Below are 15,676 nucleotides of genomic sequence, written 5' to 3'. Positions count from 1 at the left end.
GCCGTGCACGCCGTCCGGACCTAGGCCTTGCCTTCTTCGACCGCTTCCTCAGGATGGGCCTCAAGGCAGACCAGATCGTCGCCAACAACCTCCTCAAGTGCCTCTGCCACGCAAGACGGACACATGAGGCTATCAACGTGCTGCTTCATAGGATGTCTGAGTTCGGATGTGTGCCTAATGTCATCTCATACTCTATAGTACTTAAGAGCTTATGTGACGATAGCAGGAGCCAGCAAGCGTTCGACCTGCTCCAGATGGTGAGGAAAGAAGGAGGTGCCGGCTCCCTCAATGTGGTGGCGTATAGCACAGTGATTCATGCTTTCTTTAAGGAAGGGGAAGCAAGCAAGGCATGTGATCTATTCCATGAGATGATGCAGCAAGGGATTGTGCCTAATGTGGTGACATATAGCTCGATTATTGATGCCTTGTGCAAGGTCAGGGCAATGGACAAGGCAAAGTTGGTCCTTCAGCAGATGGTTGATAATGGTGTTCGACCAAATATGTATACATGGAACTCATTCATGTACTCCCTTTGCAAGAATGGAAGAAGCAAAGAAGCTGCAGAATTTTTTGACTCCATGACCCCCAAGGGCCTTAAACCTAATATCGTCGTGTACTCTACTCTTCTTCACGGGTATGCTAGCGAATGATGCTTAGCTGATATGATTAATCTCTTTAATTCAATGGAAGGCAATGGTATTGTAGCTGACTGCAATGTTTTCAACATATTAATTGATGCATATGCTAAATGTGGAATGATGCATGAAGCTATGCTCATATTTACCAAAATGCGGGAACAAGGAGTGAGTCCGAATGTATGCACCTATGCAACTGTAATAGCTGCACTTTGCAGAATGGGTAGGCTGTCTGATGCAATGGGCAAATTAAATGAGATGATTGCTACGGGATTACAACCGGACGTGGCTATTTATACATCCCTAATTCAGGGCTTCTGTACACATGGTGATTTGGGGAAAGTGAAGGAGCTGGTTTCTGAAATGATGAACAAAGGTATGCCTCGTCCAAACATTGTGTTCTTCAGCTCAGTAATAAACAGTCTATGCAAAGAAGGAAGAGTTACAGATGTACACAGTATCTTCGACTTGGCTATAAACATTGGTGAGAGGCCTGACGTTATTACATTTACTTCACTGATTGACGGATATTGTTTAGTTGGCAAGATGGATAAAGCATTCAAAGTACTTGATGACATGGTATCAGCTGGCATTGAGCCTGATGTTTATACATATACTACCCTTCTTGATGGCTATTCTAGAAATGGAAGGATTGATGATGGGTTGACACTATTCAGCGAAATGATGCATAAAAAAATTAAACCTACAACTGCTACATATGGCACCTTACTAAATGGGTTGTTTCGTGCTTGGAGAACTGCTTCTGCGAAGAAAATGATCCATGAGATGATTGAAAGTGGAACAACAGTGAGCCTTTCAATATACGCTATAATTCTTGAAGGACTTCGTAGAAATAATTGCACTGATGAAGCAATCACGCTGTTCCAGAAAGTACGTGCAATGAATATAAAATTGGATGTTGCAATACTCAATACCATGATCAATGCAATGTTTAAGGTTCAAAGAAGAGAAGAAGCTAATGATTTGTTTGCTTCAATATCGGCCAGTGGATTGGTACCTAATGCTTCTACCTACCGCACAATGATAACAAATCTTCTAAAAGAAGGATTAGTGGAAGAAGCTGAAAACATGCTCTCATCAATGGAGAAGAGCTGTTGTGCTCCGGACTCTCGTCTTATTAATGATACCATCAGAATATTATTGGAACAAGGTGAGGTCGTCAAGGCTGGAAATTATATGTCTAGAGTTGATGGCAAGAGCATCTCACTTGAAGCTTCAACTACTTCGCTGCTGATACGTCTCTTTTCAAGGGAAGGAAAATATAGGGAGAAAATAAAATTGCTCCCTGTAAAGTATCAATTTTTTGGTGGAGCTACAGTTGAGTAGTGCATTGTGTTTGGGCATAACTCCTCAGAAGGCTCAGTTCAGTTATTGTGTGCCATCAGGCCCTCTTGTTGGGTTAAGGAATTCCGATTACTTGCTTGTAGAAAATCGGTCAGTCATTCCTTCATTCAGTTCATTTTTGTTTTCTTGTTATATAGTATTAATTAATAGAGTTGTTCAATCATCCAATTTCTTAATTTGTTATTCAACTGCAAACCATAAACTGTGTAATTCTTTCTTAAACTTCTGTTTCCCTTGCAAATTAGGCATCACATTACATGATATACAAGTATCCAACATGTGCATTATGATTATCGAAATAACTAACTACATGACTATGCTAGGCTAAACCCACTACAATTGTAATTCTAGTACCATTTACATAGTGCACTTTACATGATGAGTAAGCAATGAGTGTTTACGATATAAAATGTGATGAATACTAATTGTTATTGTTTTTCATGTTTTAGGATGGGATTTGCATCATTGTTAATAGCCTGATGCATCTGAAATGAAATACGGAGTACTAGACATATGCCTGCACAATTCCATCCAATGTCTGAAGTTTCCTCCAAGTAATATTGTTGTAATCTCGTACTGCCATAGAGTATTTTTATTTGGGTAACACCATCACGAAGGGTTATGATGTACCAACCTCAAATATTAATTGTAGGTATCACTTCCAGAATAGATGATGCACCCTGATAAAAAGTCTTGTGTTCCTAGCTCATGTATTTTTGGTCTGTGGTTTTGGAGGAATGGAGGTTCACATTGATGTTGCCTCTATGCTCTATGTGCATGTTCTATGCCAGGAAAGTGCTAAAGAAGAATACGCGCACAACATTGCTAAGCTCTCGTAAACAACTACTAAAGTACAAGTTGGAGAGACCTAAGGATCAGCATAACCTGTACTGGAAACTGTATGCTCCCAATGATTTGCTGTACAAGGAAATCGGAGTATTTCATACTTCTTTCCTGTTTTTCAGAGAGGATGAAAACTAACAAATTTTGAAAAGCTGAAAGGTGATGTTAAAATGGTCATTTCTCTTGTAGTTAAAATCTCTTGGTAGTAACTACTAGAAAGGCCATTTCACTTCCCATGCAGGTTCCAGATAGCTAGAGCTGCCAAATGCTATTGAGCCAAGGATAACACATGAGATGAAACACATGCTGCTGGCATGCTAATAGCGAGGAACAAATAGAAGATGCTCTTAATTGTATCATGGAATGCCGTCAGCTATTTTTTACAAGACATTACGGGATCTTTTTGGGCAGCGAGTTAAGGATGTGGTACTGAATTTTCTGAAAACAGATACGTTATCCGTATGGGGAGGCAATGGTGACCCTCACCCCGATAGTCAAAAATCCGATGAGATTAAAAGAGAGTTCAGCCCATAATCTCATTTATCGTTCCTTATAAAATTATCTCCAAGGTTTTGGTGAATCTCCCGGAATTAGTTTTACCTGAACTAATTCAGAGTGCCTTCTTATCAGGAAGATGGGGAAGATTGATGACAAACAACATCCTCCTGTCTTTTGAGTTTACACAGCATATTAGGGGTAAGAGGAAGGGAAAATAATTGTTGGCTGGGGTCAAGCTTGATATGAACAACGCGTAAGACTGTGTAGAGTGGAGCTTCATCAAAGGTATGATGCTAAAACCGTTATCTCCATAGCTATCATCTATGCTGAGGGCCTGTCCGTGTTTATTAATTAGGTGAATACAGTTAGATCCATTGATGGCGTTCACTACTGTGCTACTGCTCTTGGCATAAACCATTTATATGAGGATGATCCTGTGGTGTTGATGAACATTTCAATTTGAGAAGGCAGGTGTCCTAGGGAGGATCATTTCCCTGTAAGAAGATTGTTCTTTACTTTTTTGTGGGGGCTGTATGAGAGATTGTTCTTTACTTTTTTGTGGGGGCTGTATGAAGATTGTTCGGGGCAGATGGTAAACAAAGAAAAAAAAATGTTCAGTCGCAATATTCATGCGTCGAGGGATTCTAATCCAATATGTTTCCTCGAAAAAGTTGTTGGTGCAACCTGAAGACCACTAACAAAGGAGGAGGCCACAACTTCCACTACATGTGTTGATTTTTCAAATTAGAAACCTTGCTGGCTCCTCGTGAGTTGAATTTATTTTTTGACAGTACTAGTTGAATTGTTTGTGTTGCAGAAACTTAACCAAGCGTAGGCCCATTCTCTAGTGCTACATAATCCACCCTTGATTTAGGTGTGATGGTTTGGTTTGCGGCCCGCCCTTTGATTTTGTTGAAGATTTCGTGAAAACACTACGCTCCATACAAGAAGTTTACAGTGACCCAGAAGGGCCTCTCAAACGGTCCTTAAATGCCCGGACTGACCGGCACCCCCCATATCCAGCCCAAATATGGGGCGGATATGGGGGTGTCTGGGCACGCCCGTCACGTCGGCTTGACGGCGTGATCCCACACGGAAACGATCGGAAACCGGGCGGTCCAACGGACACCGCGTCCGTTGCTGCAGTGTGAACACCGCGTGGCGCCGCTCCGATTCGCCGCCTAAGACGAAATTCGGCTATTTAAGCCGGCCGGCGTCCCGCAACCCTAACCCAACCCCCTCCCTCTTTCCATGCCGCCAGTCTGAGCCCATCCACCTCCTCCCTCTCCTGCTCCAGCGCTCTGTCCACGCTCCGGCACTCCACCATGGTCCAGAGCAAGGTCACGTACTATGCCATGCTGACGCCGGAGCGCCACTACGAGATCCAATAGCAAATCCGGGCGGGCGCGCGCCGCCCGCATTGCTGCCGGGCTGCCTCCGAACTCGCCGGAGCCGGAGGAGGAGGAGGAGGAGGAGATGGTTCCGATGGAGGTGGAGGACAAGGAGGAGGTGGAGGAGCCGAACCAGCAGGTGTCGGCCTTCAACATGGAGCAGGCGGAGGTGGAGTTCGTCGCCGCCTAGTCCGACGAGATGACCAAGCAGCATGCCATCCGATATGAGGCCTATGTGGAGGCCAACCGGACATTCCTCCGGCGGCAGCAGGCGGAGATCGACGCGCTCCTCGACGAGCTCGACGCGGAGGAGGCCGGAGCGGAGCAGCTGGAGGCGCGGAGGAGGCGGAGATGCAGCTGGCGCCCATGCTGCCGGAGCCGGGTATGGAGATCGTTGACATCTCTGACGACGAGTACTCGAGTAGCTAGTTGATCGACGTAGTACGTAGGTTTATTTTAGTTTGCATGTTCTTGTATGAATTTAAGAATCTAGTATGAGATGTCCGGATGCAATAAGTGAAATTTAAGGCATATCCGATCATTGACCGTGGGTGTTTGAGGGTCGTATTTGTCATATGTGGTTGTAGATGCTCTAAGTCCAAAATGGAAAACGCTCGGCCACTCCGCAAGCACCAAACACGGTGTCCATGGCAGTGATGCCTCGCTTCCACTCCACCACGCCCACTCCCCGCCTCCTCCGCCGCCTCTCCTCCACCTCCGCCTCCACCTCGGCGCCCCCACGCTGCTGGGATCCCAGCGCCGCCCTCACCGCGGCCACGGAGCGCGTCCGCGCCGGGACGCTCAGCCCGGCAGACGCACACCACCTGTTCGACGAATTGTTGCAGCGGCCAACCCCGGTCCCTGGTCCAGCCCTGAACGGCTTCCTCGCGGCCCTTGCCCGTGCTCCAGCCTCCGCCGCCTGCAGAGACAGCCCCTCCCTCGCCGTCTCTATCTTCAACCGCCTGTGCCGAGAGCCAGCCCACATGGACATGCGTCGCCTCTTACAGCCCACACCTACGGCATCCTCATGCGCTGCTGCTGCCGCGCGCGCCGCCCTGGCCTGGGGCTTGCCTTCTTCGGCCGCCTCCTCAGGACGGGCCTGAGGACAGACGGCGTCGACGCATACGCCCTCATCAAGTGCTTCTGCCTCGCAAAACGGACAGACGAGGCTGTCAGCGTGCGGCTCCATAGGTTGCCTGAACTCGGCCGTGTACCTGATGCTTTATCATACTCCGTTGTTCTGAAGGTCTTGTGTGACGATGGCAGGAGCCAGCGAGCGCTCGGCCTGCTCCAGATGATGTGGAAAGAGGGAGGTGGCTGCGCCCCTAATGTGGTGGCGTATAGCACTGTCATCCACGGCTTCTGCAAGGAAGGCAAAGTAAGCAAGGCATGCGAGCTGTTCAATGAAATGGTGCAGCAAGGAGTTAAGCCTAATGTGGTGACATACACCCAAGTGATTGATGCGCTGTGCAAGGCAAGAGCAATGGACAAGGCAGAGTCGTTCCTTCGGCATATGGTTGATAATGATGTTCGACCCAACAACGTGACATATAAGTGTATCATCCAGGGATATTCCTCTTTGGGCTGGTGGGAAGAGGCAGTAAAAATATTCAGAGAAACGACAAGCCGGGGTCTTATACTAGATGATGTTACTCGCAACTCGTTCGTGTCCTCCCTTTGCAACCATGGAAGAAGCAAGGAAGCTGCGGAGATTGCCCATCAGATAATTGAAAATGGAACAACAGTGAGCATTTCCACATACGGTATAATTCTTGGAGAACTTTGTAGGAATGATTGCACCGAGGAAGCAATCGTACTGTTCCACAAATTAGGTGCAGTGGATGTGAAGTTCGATATTACAATATTCAATACCATGATTGATGCAATGTACAGGGTTCGAAGAAGAGAAGAAGCTAACATTTTGTTTGCTGCAATATCTGCCAATGGATTGGTACCTAATGCTTCTACTTACAGAATAATGATAACAAATCTTTTAAAAGAAGGATCAATGGAAGAAGCTGATCATATGTTCTCATCAATGGAGACGAGTGGTTATGCTCCCAGCTCTGTTCTGTTAAATGATATCATTAGAATGTTGCTAGAAAAAGGTGAGATAGTCAAGGCTGGAAATTATTTGTCTAAAGTTGATGGGAAGAGCATCTCACTTGAAGCTTCAACTGGTTTGTTGATGAGGCATCTATTTTCAACGGAAGGAAAATATCATGAGCAAATAAAATCACTCCCTGAAAGGTATCAATATTTTGGAGTCAGACACAGTTGAGTAGTTGATTCATTGGATGTGTATAACTCCTTGGAAGGTACAGTTTATTTATTCCATTGCCATCTGGGTCTCCTGCTGGTATAATAAATGCAAATTAGTTGCTTGTAGAAAATCGGTCCTTCATTTTTTCATTCAGTTCATATCTGTGTATCTATTAAGCTTTTTTGGGCATGGAAAGGTGGGCCACATAGTCTAGCAGAACTGGTTGCATTTTTAGGGATAATGGCTTCTGGTTGAACAGGGAAGGTATATATAGGTGCTCTTTCCATAAGAAGCACAATGAACACCAATTCTAGCTTTTCTAGCATGGTTTGTTTCAACCACCCAGGATTTTATAATATCTCTAAAACAGTCACTTTCCTTGATATGAATGCATTTTTAGCAGATATCATTCTCAGCTATGCCTGCAAGGGTAGATTTACTTTAAGTGTGGGGAATTTGTGATATATGTCAGGGAAAACGGGTCCCTAATGAAGGGATTTTTGAGATTGCTGATGCTATGTTCATTTAGTGGATATGATGTCAGTAGCACTGATGGAGATTTTTGAATACACTGCCGGCGATGAGTGATGTCTTTAGAAGATTGCAGGCTGACGGGGCCTCTCTTCCTTGACTGCCCTAGCCCTTGGAGCTTAGTTGTTTGGTCGTAGTCCTGTCTGATCGTTTTTTTAATGATAAACAGGCGTGAATGTAGTCTAAGAACAATAGTGTGGCGTGCGTAGCGTGTTTGAATGGCTGCTGTATGGGTTCTTGTCCCATTTCTTCTTCTTAATATAATGATACACATATCTCCTGCATGTTTGAGAAAAAAGAGATTGTTGAATACAGGTAATAAAAGTATTGCCAGTATGCTATCTTTCTGTTATTGAGAGCACACTTCATTGAAGATTTAACAAATTTCCTGCTCCTCGTAATGTAGGGAAATGTATAGCCAAGAATTCACCGGTGCGAGTTTTCGCTTAAGTCCACAAGGCACCAACACCATTTTGGTGACAGAGGAGAAGGAACTAAAGCATTTGCTTGACGAGAAATTCTTGCTCTCACGCACATGTACAGTCCTGTCTGGTTTTGGTGCCCTAAATGCTCCACTGCTGCGACTTTTACTTTCTCTTTTACAACTTGAAAGTCAGTTGTTTTACAACATAGCCTGGGGATCAGAGTGAGAGCAAAGACACAGGAGCAGCACAAAACATGATGTAATAACCTGACACTCAAACGTTATATTCCTTAACTTTATTCGTTTTGTCAAGTTGATCCACACTGAGAAGAATTTTTATTATCTCTTCAGATCTTGCTGGACTGGCATCAATGGGGTTGGCAACACTCTGCTCGGGCTCTGTGAAGATGTTCTGGACAAGTTTGTGTTTGACTGTTTGTTACAGTTCACTGATGATCTTAATCTGGTTTGCGAAATTCCGAGAATTGTTTCAGGCTTTATTTGATACCAACTGGAGTGACTGTTAATACTCCTTTGATTTACTCTTCACATGCATCACAAAGATTCTGTGTAGACATTTTTGTTTTCCTTGTTATACCCCACCAAGAATGCTGTCGAGTCTTTGCTCGGGCTTTTCTCAATCATCTGGGGACATGAACTAGAACCATTCCTGTCAAGACTAGCTCCCTGGAAATTAAGACAAGACACAATCCCTACATATATGGTAGCTGAAACTTTGTATTCTAGCTAGTTAAGCTGGCCCCTCTTTTGTGTAAAACTCTTGTATGTCTTGTGTAGTAGTACATGGATTGCAGATTTTAGTAAAATATTCTTTGCTTAAGAGATTTTTGTAGGCTCTGTTCTTTTCCACTAGGAGGAATTAGTAAGTCTGTGTGCTTTTGGACTTTTTTTTTGCGAAACTTTTGGACAATTTGGTGGTAGTCTCTGTCGTCTCTTGAGTTTTTTTTTTTTTGAGTTTGTCGGGCCAACTCCACCGCGCGACCCCAAACGGACGTCCGTTTGGGTAGCGATTTGGGGTCATGTCCGGACGTGTCCTGGGATGCGGTGGCCGTGCGCCCAGCGCGCGGCCGCATCCATTTGCCCCATCCTGTCCGTGTCTATTTAAAAAAGCAGAAGCAACGTTTCAAATGCCAAACCCTAGTTCAGGCCAGCGGCCCCGGTTCATCACGCCGACAACAGAGCCAGCGGCCTACACGTCCATCGCCGGCATCAGCCAGCGGCCGGCAACACAGCTAGCCTCCAAAAATGAATAGTTGTACTCGCCGACAACACAGCCAGCGGCCGGCAACACAGCCGGCCACCAAAATGAATGTTTTCTCGCCGGCACACAGCCAGCAGCCCAGCGGGCGGGCGGCACCCATGCCAGCCTCCAAAAAGAACGGCCATGGCCGATCGGACGACCTAGTTCAGACCTTCGGCTTCGAGCATCTCCTTCTGCTTGGCCTCAAACCAGGCCCTCGTCTTGTCGCTCATCTTCGACAAGTTCACGCTCATGATCGCAAGGGCCACCTCCTTCGCTTTGGTGGCGGCGTTCATGGCCTCGATGTCGAGCTGCCTCTGCTTGGCCTTGACATTGTCGGCCTCGATGTCGATCTGCCTTTGCCGGGCCGCCTCCTTCATGTCGATCTTCCTCCTCTTGGCCGCCTCCTCCATCTCAAGCTTCTTTGTTTGAAGGTCTTGGTATTGCTTCATTTGCTCCTCCTTGCTTTGCCGCTTCTTCTCGTCCCTCACATCTTTTTGGGACATCATGCCATGCAAAGTGTCATGCAATGCCATGGATGAGGCATCACGTATGTCATCAACCTTGGAGTTGGTCTTGCCCCTCGGCCTCTTCAAGGCCTCGCCATCTCCCCCTCCGGCGTACTTGGCCGTCTTTAGTCCTCTCTTCCTTTGTAGTTCACGGTATTGGTCCTTGAACTTAGGGCAATTGTTGATAATCGTCCAACAATGCGTAAGAGTGAATGGCTTGTCATTGTGCCGGGCCTTGAATGCCTCCAAAGATTGAAATGCCTAAATCACATGATCAACAACAAGTGAACATGCAAACATATACACGACCGAAGTGTCATGGCCGTAGTAAGGAAAGGGCTAGGAAGAGGAGAGCATACCATGTCCCCAACGCCGAGACCACTCACGGGCCGTGTTTCAACGCTCTCAAATGCGGCGTAATACTTGTTGCACTCTTGTTGGATGAACAACCATCTCTTTTGAATCGAGCCGATGCCACTCTTAGAGGGGGTGGGAGGGAGGGACGTGGGAGGGTTTGTGGAAAATGGCGCCAAATGGGCGTGGGGGTGAGGGGTTGGTTTCTCCCACCGACAGGCAGGCCAGGGGAGGACAAGCGCACGCGTCCCGCCCGTCCACGCGCTGTCCGTTTCACTCCAAAACCGACACAAACTTGGGCCGGGGATGGGTCGAAAGCGGACAAAAGTCCGTTTGCGCACGCTCATTTGTTCCTTTTACCCCAAACGGACCGGGGCGGACAAGATATGGTCGCGGAGTTGGCCTCACTGCTTTGGCGGATCGATTTCTTGGGCCAAAAGGGATACAGGGGCCTGGCAGAGAGTCGGTCGGTAGTCTGGACCGCATTGCAGCCCGGAGAATTAAACATAAAAAAAATAAAAGGAATGAGGGGAGGTCGCTGACGTGTGGGCCTCCGCCGGCTATCCACCACCACCACGCACTGACTGGTTGATTCCTACGGTTTGTCACAGGCCAACAGCCGGAGCTCGCTCGCCGGCGCTTGTCCAGTCCACGCACATGGCGACTCCGACCACGAGCCGTCTCCACGTCCACCTCCTCCCCGCCCTCCCATCCTGCCCACCTCGCGCTCCGTCCTCCTCAGCCCCATCAGCTCGGGGACCCAGCCGTCGGCTTGCCTCCCGGCTCTACTGCTCCTCGCCGCCGGTACGTAATTAGGTATTCTAGCTAGCCTCGATGCCCTGGAAGGGACACCGCAGTTTCTTGATTCGTGGTGATGTTTCAGGTGGAAGCGCCGCCGTCCGGCAAGGGCGGCGAGTACCGGCCCTCCTTCGCCGACGACTTCCTCCTCGTCTTCTTCCGGGCCAAGATGGTGGAGGTGAGCGCCGTCGATCCACCCGTCCCCTTCTTCTCTCTACTTGGCTACTTATCTCCTCTCCGCCATGCAAGTGATTTTTGTTCAGTGCCGATATGAAGCGATTCCCCGATTCATGGGGTTGACTGCAGAAATTATGACATGATACAGATTTGGCTAATCTGAACCTCAGTTCTCGACTCACATGCAACACATTTCAATTCTTGCTGTTATTTGGACTGAACATGATGAAATAATAAAACGAGACTAAACCACTGCTGTTGTGCTTGTTACATCTGTAAAATCTGTTAATTTCTCTCATTCTCTGTACACAAAGCTGTAGGAGGTTGGGTGGGATTCTCAAAAGCCTGGATACGACGGGCTGATTGAAGTTGCGAATCGCCTTATGATCAAGGGGAAGAATGCTTCGGAGACTGAGCAATCAGCTGTATGCCACTTCTATTATTCATCTGTAATCCTCTTCTGCCATATTTACAGGATTTAAAAAGCTAATATCAGTTATCTATCCTTTTCTGTATCTCTTTCTACAAATTTCAGGTCCGAGTACTCCAGGCACTATTCCCCCCTCTGTTGCTAGTCCTTTTCAAAGCACTTTTAGCACCAATTGCTAATGGCCAACTTGCATCCATGATGGTAGGTGAGTTCATTGCAAGTCAGACATTTTAGGCTGTGCATGTAATACTTTCAGGACTCAATTCTCTGTAGCGATCAACTGCAGAATTAAATTACCGTAACTTAGCGTGATCGGTGGTCTTATTTTTCTTACTTTCAATCCGTTTGACTCCTGAAGCTAGAGCAACAGCGCTTTCTTGCCAATGGCTGATGGGCACATGTTCAGTGAATTCTGTGGCACTGCCCAATGGGAAGTCGTTGTCAAGTGGGGTATTGATCTCTTCTGTCTTCTATTTACATTTCGTTCACGAAGACTTTCGAATTGTTAATATGTCATTATGGAAATTGCCAGGTGTTTGTCGAGAAGTGTAAATATTTGGAAGAGAGCAAATGTCTTGGCATTTGTATCAATACGTGCAAACTGCCAACCCAGGTGTGTCTATGGGTTGTATTTCTAGATTTGTACTTGTCCGCAGCCTTTTTTCTGCAATAACTTCGTCTCCCAAACCCAAAGGCATGTGATATCAATTTAGCAAACTGGAATTGTATAATCTGCTTACTGAAACCGCTTGAGAACGTCGATGTTTCCTAATTGTGAATAGATCTTGAAAACTTATTTCTCACCCAAAATTGTACCAGATCCAGCAAGAAATGCTCCTTGAATGGTTAAGTTTCAATCCCGCATTGGAGCTTCAGAAAAGAAAAATACTTCCTTCGCCTAGAAGTTTATTTAGCGGCTTTTATTAAAAACTGATGTCTATCTTTACTCCTATCTTTCAGACCTTCTTCAACGATCACATGGGCGTCGATTTGTATATGGAGCCAAATTTTGAAGACTATAGCTGCCAGGTAAAGAGAATTCAGGAATCATGTAATCTTGCTATGCTAAAGCAAAAGCTCACAACTATGCTCGTTTTTATCCCTTTCTGCAACCAAGTGCCACCAAAGAAGCACTCTCCAATAACAATTGTTGCTCGTTGTAGTTCAACTTTGGAGTTCCACCCCCACCTATCGACACCGACAAGGCCCTGAAGGAACCATGCTTGGACATATGCACAAACGCGAGACGGCGCAGAGAGCTTGGCAGCAGCGGTGGCCCAGATGGTCTATGCCCCCAGGTTTGATCTGCTGTTTCCCGAAGTATGTATGCTCCCTCCATTCCATAATGTAGTGTCTATAGATTTTTTGGAAAGTCAAACATTGTAATCAAGTTTGTAGAGAAAACTATTTACATTTACAGTACCAAATATATAAAATATGAAACTACGTCTTATGATGAATCTAATGATATATGTTTCGCATTCTAGATGTAAATATTTTTCTCCACAAACTTGGTCAAAGTTGATGAGCTTTGAGTTTTCAAAAAATCCTCGTATATGTTTTAGTCCCTCAAATCCTCGTATGATAAAGTTGAAGGATTTGTCGAATAACAAGGTTGGGCACTGCTTACACAAAGACGATGAATGAATCTCGTATGATCTGCATGTACAAGTAAAGAAAAGAATTAGCACACACTTTTCCCCCATGCCATCTTTATCGCTGACGGAAGCTACGGATATATTTGTATATAAGCATACTACATTCTGCGTTAGATTCCATTCTGCCCCTCTATATGTAGCCCTGCATATGTTTAAAGTGATCATCCACCATCATCACGAATGATGGCTAGAGAGCGAGGTGGAGGCATGACCGGCAGCGGCGACGTCGCGGTGCACATCGAACATCTGGCGCGCAGCCTGATGCAGAAGCAGGAGGACGTGGCGGCGGAGGAGCAACACCGGACCATGGTGAGCAGACACCGGGTGTCCCGTGTCCCTGCCCGTCACCGTGACAGCAACCCCGACGCCTACACGCCGTGGTTCGTTGCCATTGGCCCGCTTCACAACCGTGAGGATCGGCGCCTCCGCCCCGCCGAACGGCTCAAGGTGGCCTACCTCAACAGCCTCATCTCCCGTGGTCACCCGGACCCAACGCACCACCTCGCCGTCATCCAGGAGTACGTTCGCATCGTCGCCGGTCGTGAGCAGGAGGCCCGGGCCATGTACGCCAGCGAGGAGGTCGTCGATATTGCCACTGATGACTTCATCCTGATGATGGTGCTTGACGGCTGCTTCATCATCGAGCACCTCGTGAACGTCGCCACGGCCCGGGACGAGCCGTCGCTGCACGCCACGCCCTTCGGCCCAACGCAGCTCTCCGTCGACCTCATCCTCGCAGAGAACCAGATGCCCTTCTTCGTGCTCGTTGATCTCATCGCCAGCACCAAGCTGCCGGAGTTCGAGTGCATGGGCTACCCCGCGCCAGTGCTGCTCATGAAGCTCGTGCTGTACAACTTCGCCGGCGAGAAGGGCCGCAGCATGAGCGAGGAGCTGCTGGCCGCCGAGGGGGTCTCCCACGTCCTGCACCTGCTCCACGAGATGGTCACCGCGGCGCGGACCAGCTGGTGGCGTCCGATACCTCACATCCTGGACGGTGGCTGGGAGCAGGCGGTAAGGCGGCTGGTGCGCGGTCTACCGTCTCTGGTATTGGCGCCTCTGCTGCGCTGGATTGCCCCCGAGGGCCGCAGGGGGCATGTGCGGGAGGACGTGCCGTCGGCAAGCGACATGAAGCGGATGCGGCTGGAGTTCAAGAAGGCGCGCGTCAGGGGCATAACGGCGAGCGTGGCGGCCATCGCGTCGGTGATGGGCCCGGTCCCTTTGGTCGTGGAGCTAACGGACGGGGACTATCTTGTGCTGCCGCAGTTGCGGCTCGAGTTCCGGACGGCGCCACTCCTGCTGAACCTGATGGCGTTCGAGCGGTCAGCGTTGGCGTCAGCGAAGACGTTGTCCGACGTGTCGGCGTACATGTGTTTCATGACGAAGCTCGTACAGACGGCGGAGGACGCGGGCTTGGTTCTGGCGGCAGAGGTGGTGCAGCAGGACGGCAGCGCGGGCAACCAGAGCATAGAGGAGGTGGTGAGGTTCTTCCGGATGGTGGGCGCCGCGAGCGAGTTGGCGGCTGGCGGCGAACTGCTGACGTCGAGCTACCTGTGCGTGCTGGTGGAGAAGCTGAGGGAGCGGAGCCGGAGCTGGACCTACGCGGATCGCAACTACTACACCTTCCTCGCCGAGTTCGTGGCCTTGGTCACCTTCGTCTCCGGTGTCTCAACCATACTCCAGACCTACGCAGCCTTCAAGTACCATTGATCATCTATTCTTCTGGGCCTCCTACCAACTATGAACTGCATGCCCATGTAGCCCATAGGACTATGTAGCCCATAGATCTAGTTTCTTCAACCTTCTCTTCACATGCACATGCTTGCTTGCATTAGAGGGGAAAAAAAATATGATGTCATCTTAGGTTCTACCCTATTTTGAAACTGAGGCCTGCTCCGGTGCTCCCCCCTAACCTAATTTCGGAGGGGTATTTTTGTCCCCGTGAATTTGTTTTTTTCCTGGCCCGCCGCAGCCCAGATCCAAGCCCTGTCTAGCCTTGTATAACCCAGACCGTATACGTATAGTACCCTGGTCCGAAAAAAAAACATCACACGACCCCACGTCCACGTAAGACCTGCCGAATCCAATCATTCACGCGAGCAGCTCCATCAATCTCGTGAGCATTGACGCAACTCCATAAGTCACGTAGTAGATCTGCACCGGCGGCTATCTCGTCGCCGGCGATCTCGTCGGACGGCGGGCGCGACAATGTTGTGAATCTCCAACTATCGCGCACAGGTACCGCATCCCGCGTCCCCCCTCTAGTCTTGCTCGCGGCAACATCGAACGAACTGTCGCCGCGCCAGTGGCACTGGTTAACCTAGCGGAGCGGGTAACCTAGCTACCCGGCGGCGCATGCGATCGTGGATCTTGTTCCGGTAGTGCTGCTCCTCGTGATCTGGGTCCACGTAGCGTCGGTTGCCGTCGGCTGTGTGCACCACCAGTATCGTTATTTGATGTGGCGGCTAACCTAGGTATCCGGCGGCAGAGGTAATCACAGATCTAGCTAGGTTTTGAGATCGTGCAGTTCCTCGCGATTGAA

General features: G+C 48.3%; 4 protein-coding genes across 4 annotated transcripts; all 4 read left to right on the top strand.

The window, feature by feature from the left end:
* Positions 1-662: 662 nt before the first annotated feature.
* LOC123092757 (protein Rf1, mitochondrial-like) lies at positions 663-2,752 on the top strand. The gene is made up of 3 exons (XM_044514615.1): positions 663-1,011; positions 1,174-2,090; positions 2,450-2,752. Exons 1-2 carry the CDS (start codon positions 663-665, stop codon positions 1,980-1,982), a joined length of 1,158 nt encoding a protein of 385 aa, XP_044370550.1. The 3' UTR covers positions 1,983-2,090; positions 2,450-2,752.
* Positions 2,753-4,931: 2,179 nt separating this feature from the next.
* Positions 4,932-8,811, top strand: LOC123125029 (protein Rf1, mitochondrial). Its single transcript, XM_044545868.1, has 4 exons — positions 4,932-5,145; positions 5,320-6,982; positions 7,933-8,209; positions 8,302-8,811. The coding sequence occupies exons 1-3, from the start codon at positions 4,932-4,934 to the stop codon at positions 8,174-8,176; spliced, it is 2,121 nt and encodes a 706-aa protein (XP_044401803.1). The 3' UTR covers positions 8,177-8,209; positions 8,302-8,811.
* Positions 8,812-10,589: 1,778 nt separating this feature from the next.
* Positions 10,590-12,922, top strand: LOC123189842 (beta-carotene isomerase D27, chloroplastic). The gene is made up of 8 exons (XM_044602350.1): positions 10,590-10,878; positions 10,958-11,050; positions 11,370-11,474; positions 11,585-11,684; positions 11,838-11,929; positions 12,012-12,092; positions 12,440-12,508; positions 12,643-12,922. The coding sequence occupies exons 1-8, from the start codon at positions 10,732-10,734 to the stop codon at positions 12,781-12,783; spliced, it is 828 nt and encodes a 275-aa protein (XP_044458285.1). The 5' UTR covers positions 10,590-10,731; the 3' UTR covers positions 12,784-12,922.
* Positions 12,923-13,227: 305 nt separating this feature from the next.
* On the top strand, positions 13,228-15,074 carry LOC123189832 (UPF0481 protein At3g47200). Its single transcript, XM_044602340.1, has one exon. The coding sequence runs from the start codon at positions 13,318-13,320 to the stop codon at positions 14,842-14,844; it is 1,527 nt and encodes a 508-aa protein (XP_044458275.1). The 5' UTR covers positions 13,228-13,317; the 3' UTR covers positions 14,845-15,074.
* The last annotated feature ends 602 nt before the right edge of the window (positions 15,075-15,676 follow it).

This window comes from Triticum aestivum, chromosome 1A, assembly GCF_018294505.1.
Source record: "Triticum aestivum cultivar Chinese Spring chromosome 1A, IWGSC CS RefSeq v2.1, whole genome shotgun sequence".
NCBI classification, from domain to species: Eukaryota; Viridiplantae; Streptophyta; class Magnoliopsida; order Poales; family Poaceae; genus Triticum; species Triticum aestivum.
The sequence above is the reverse complement of the archived record's forward strand: the minus strand, read 5'-3'. Positions and strand labels throughout refer to the sequence as shown.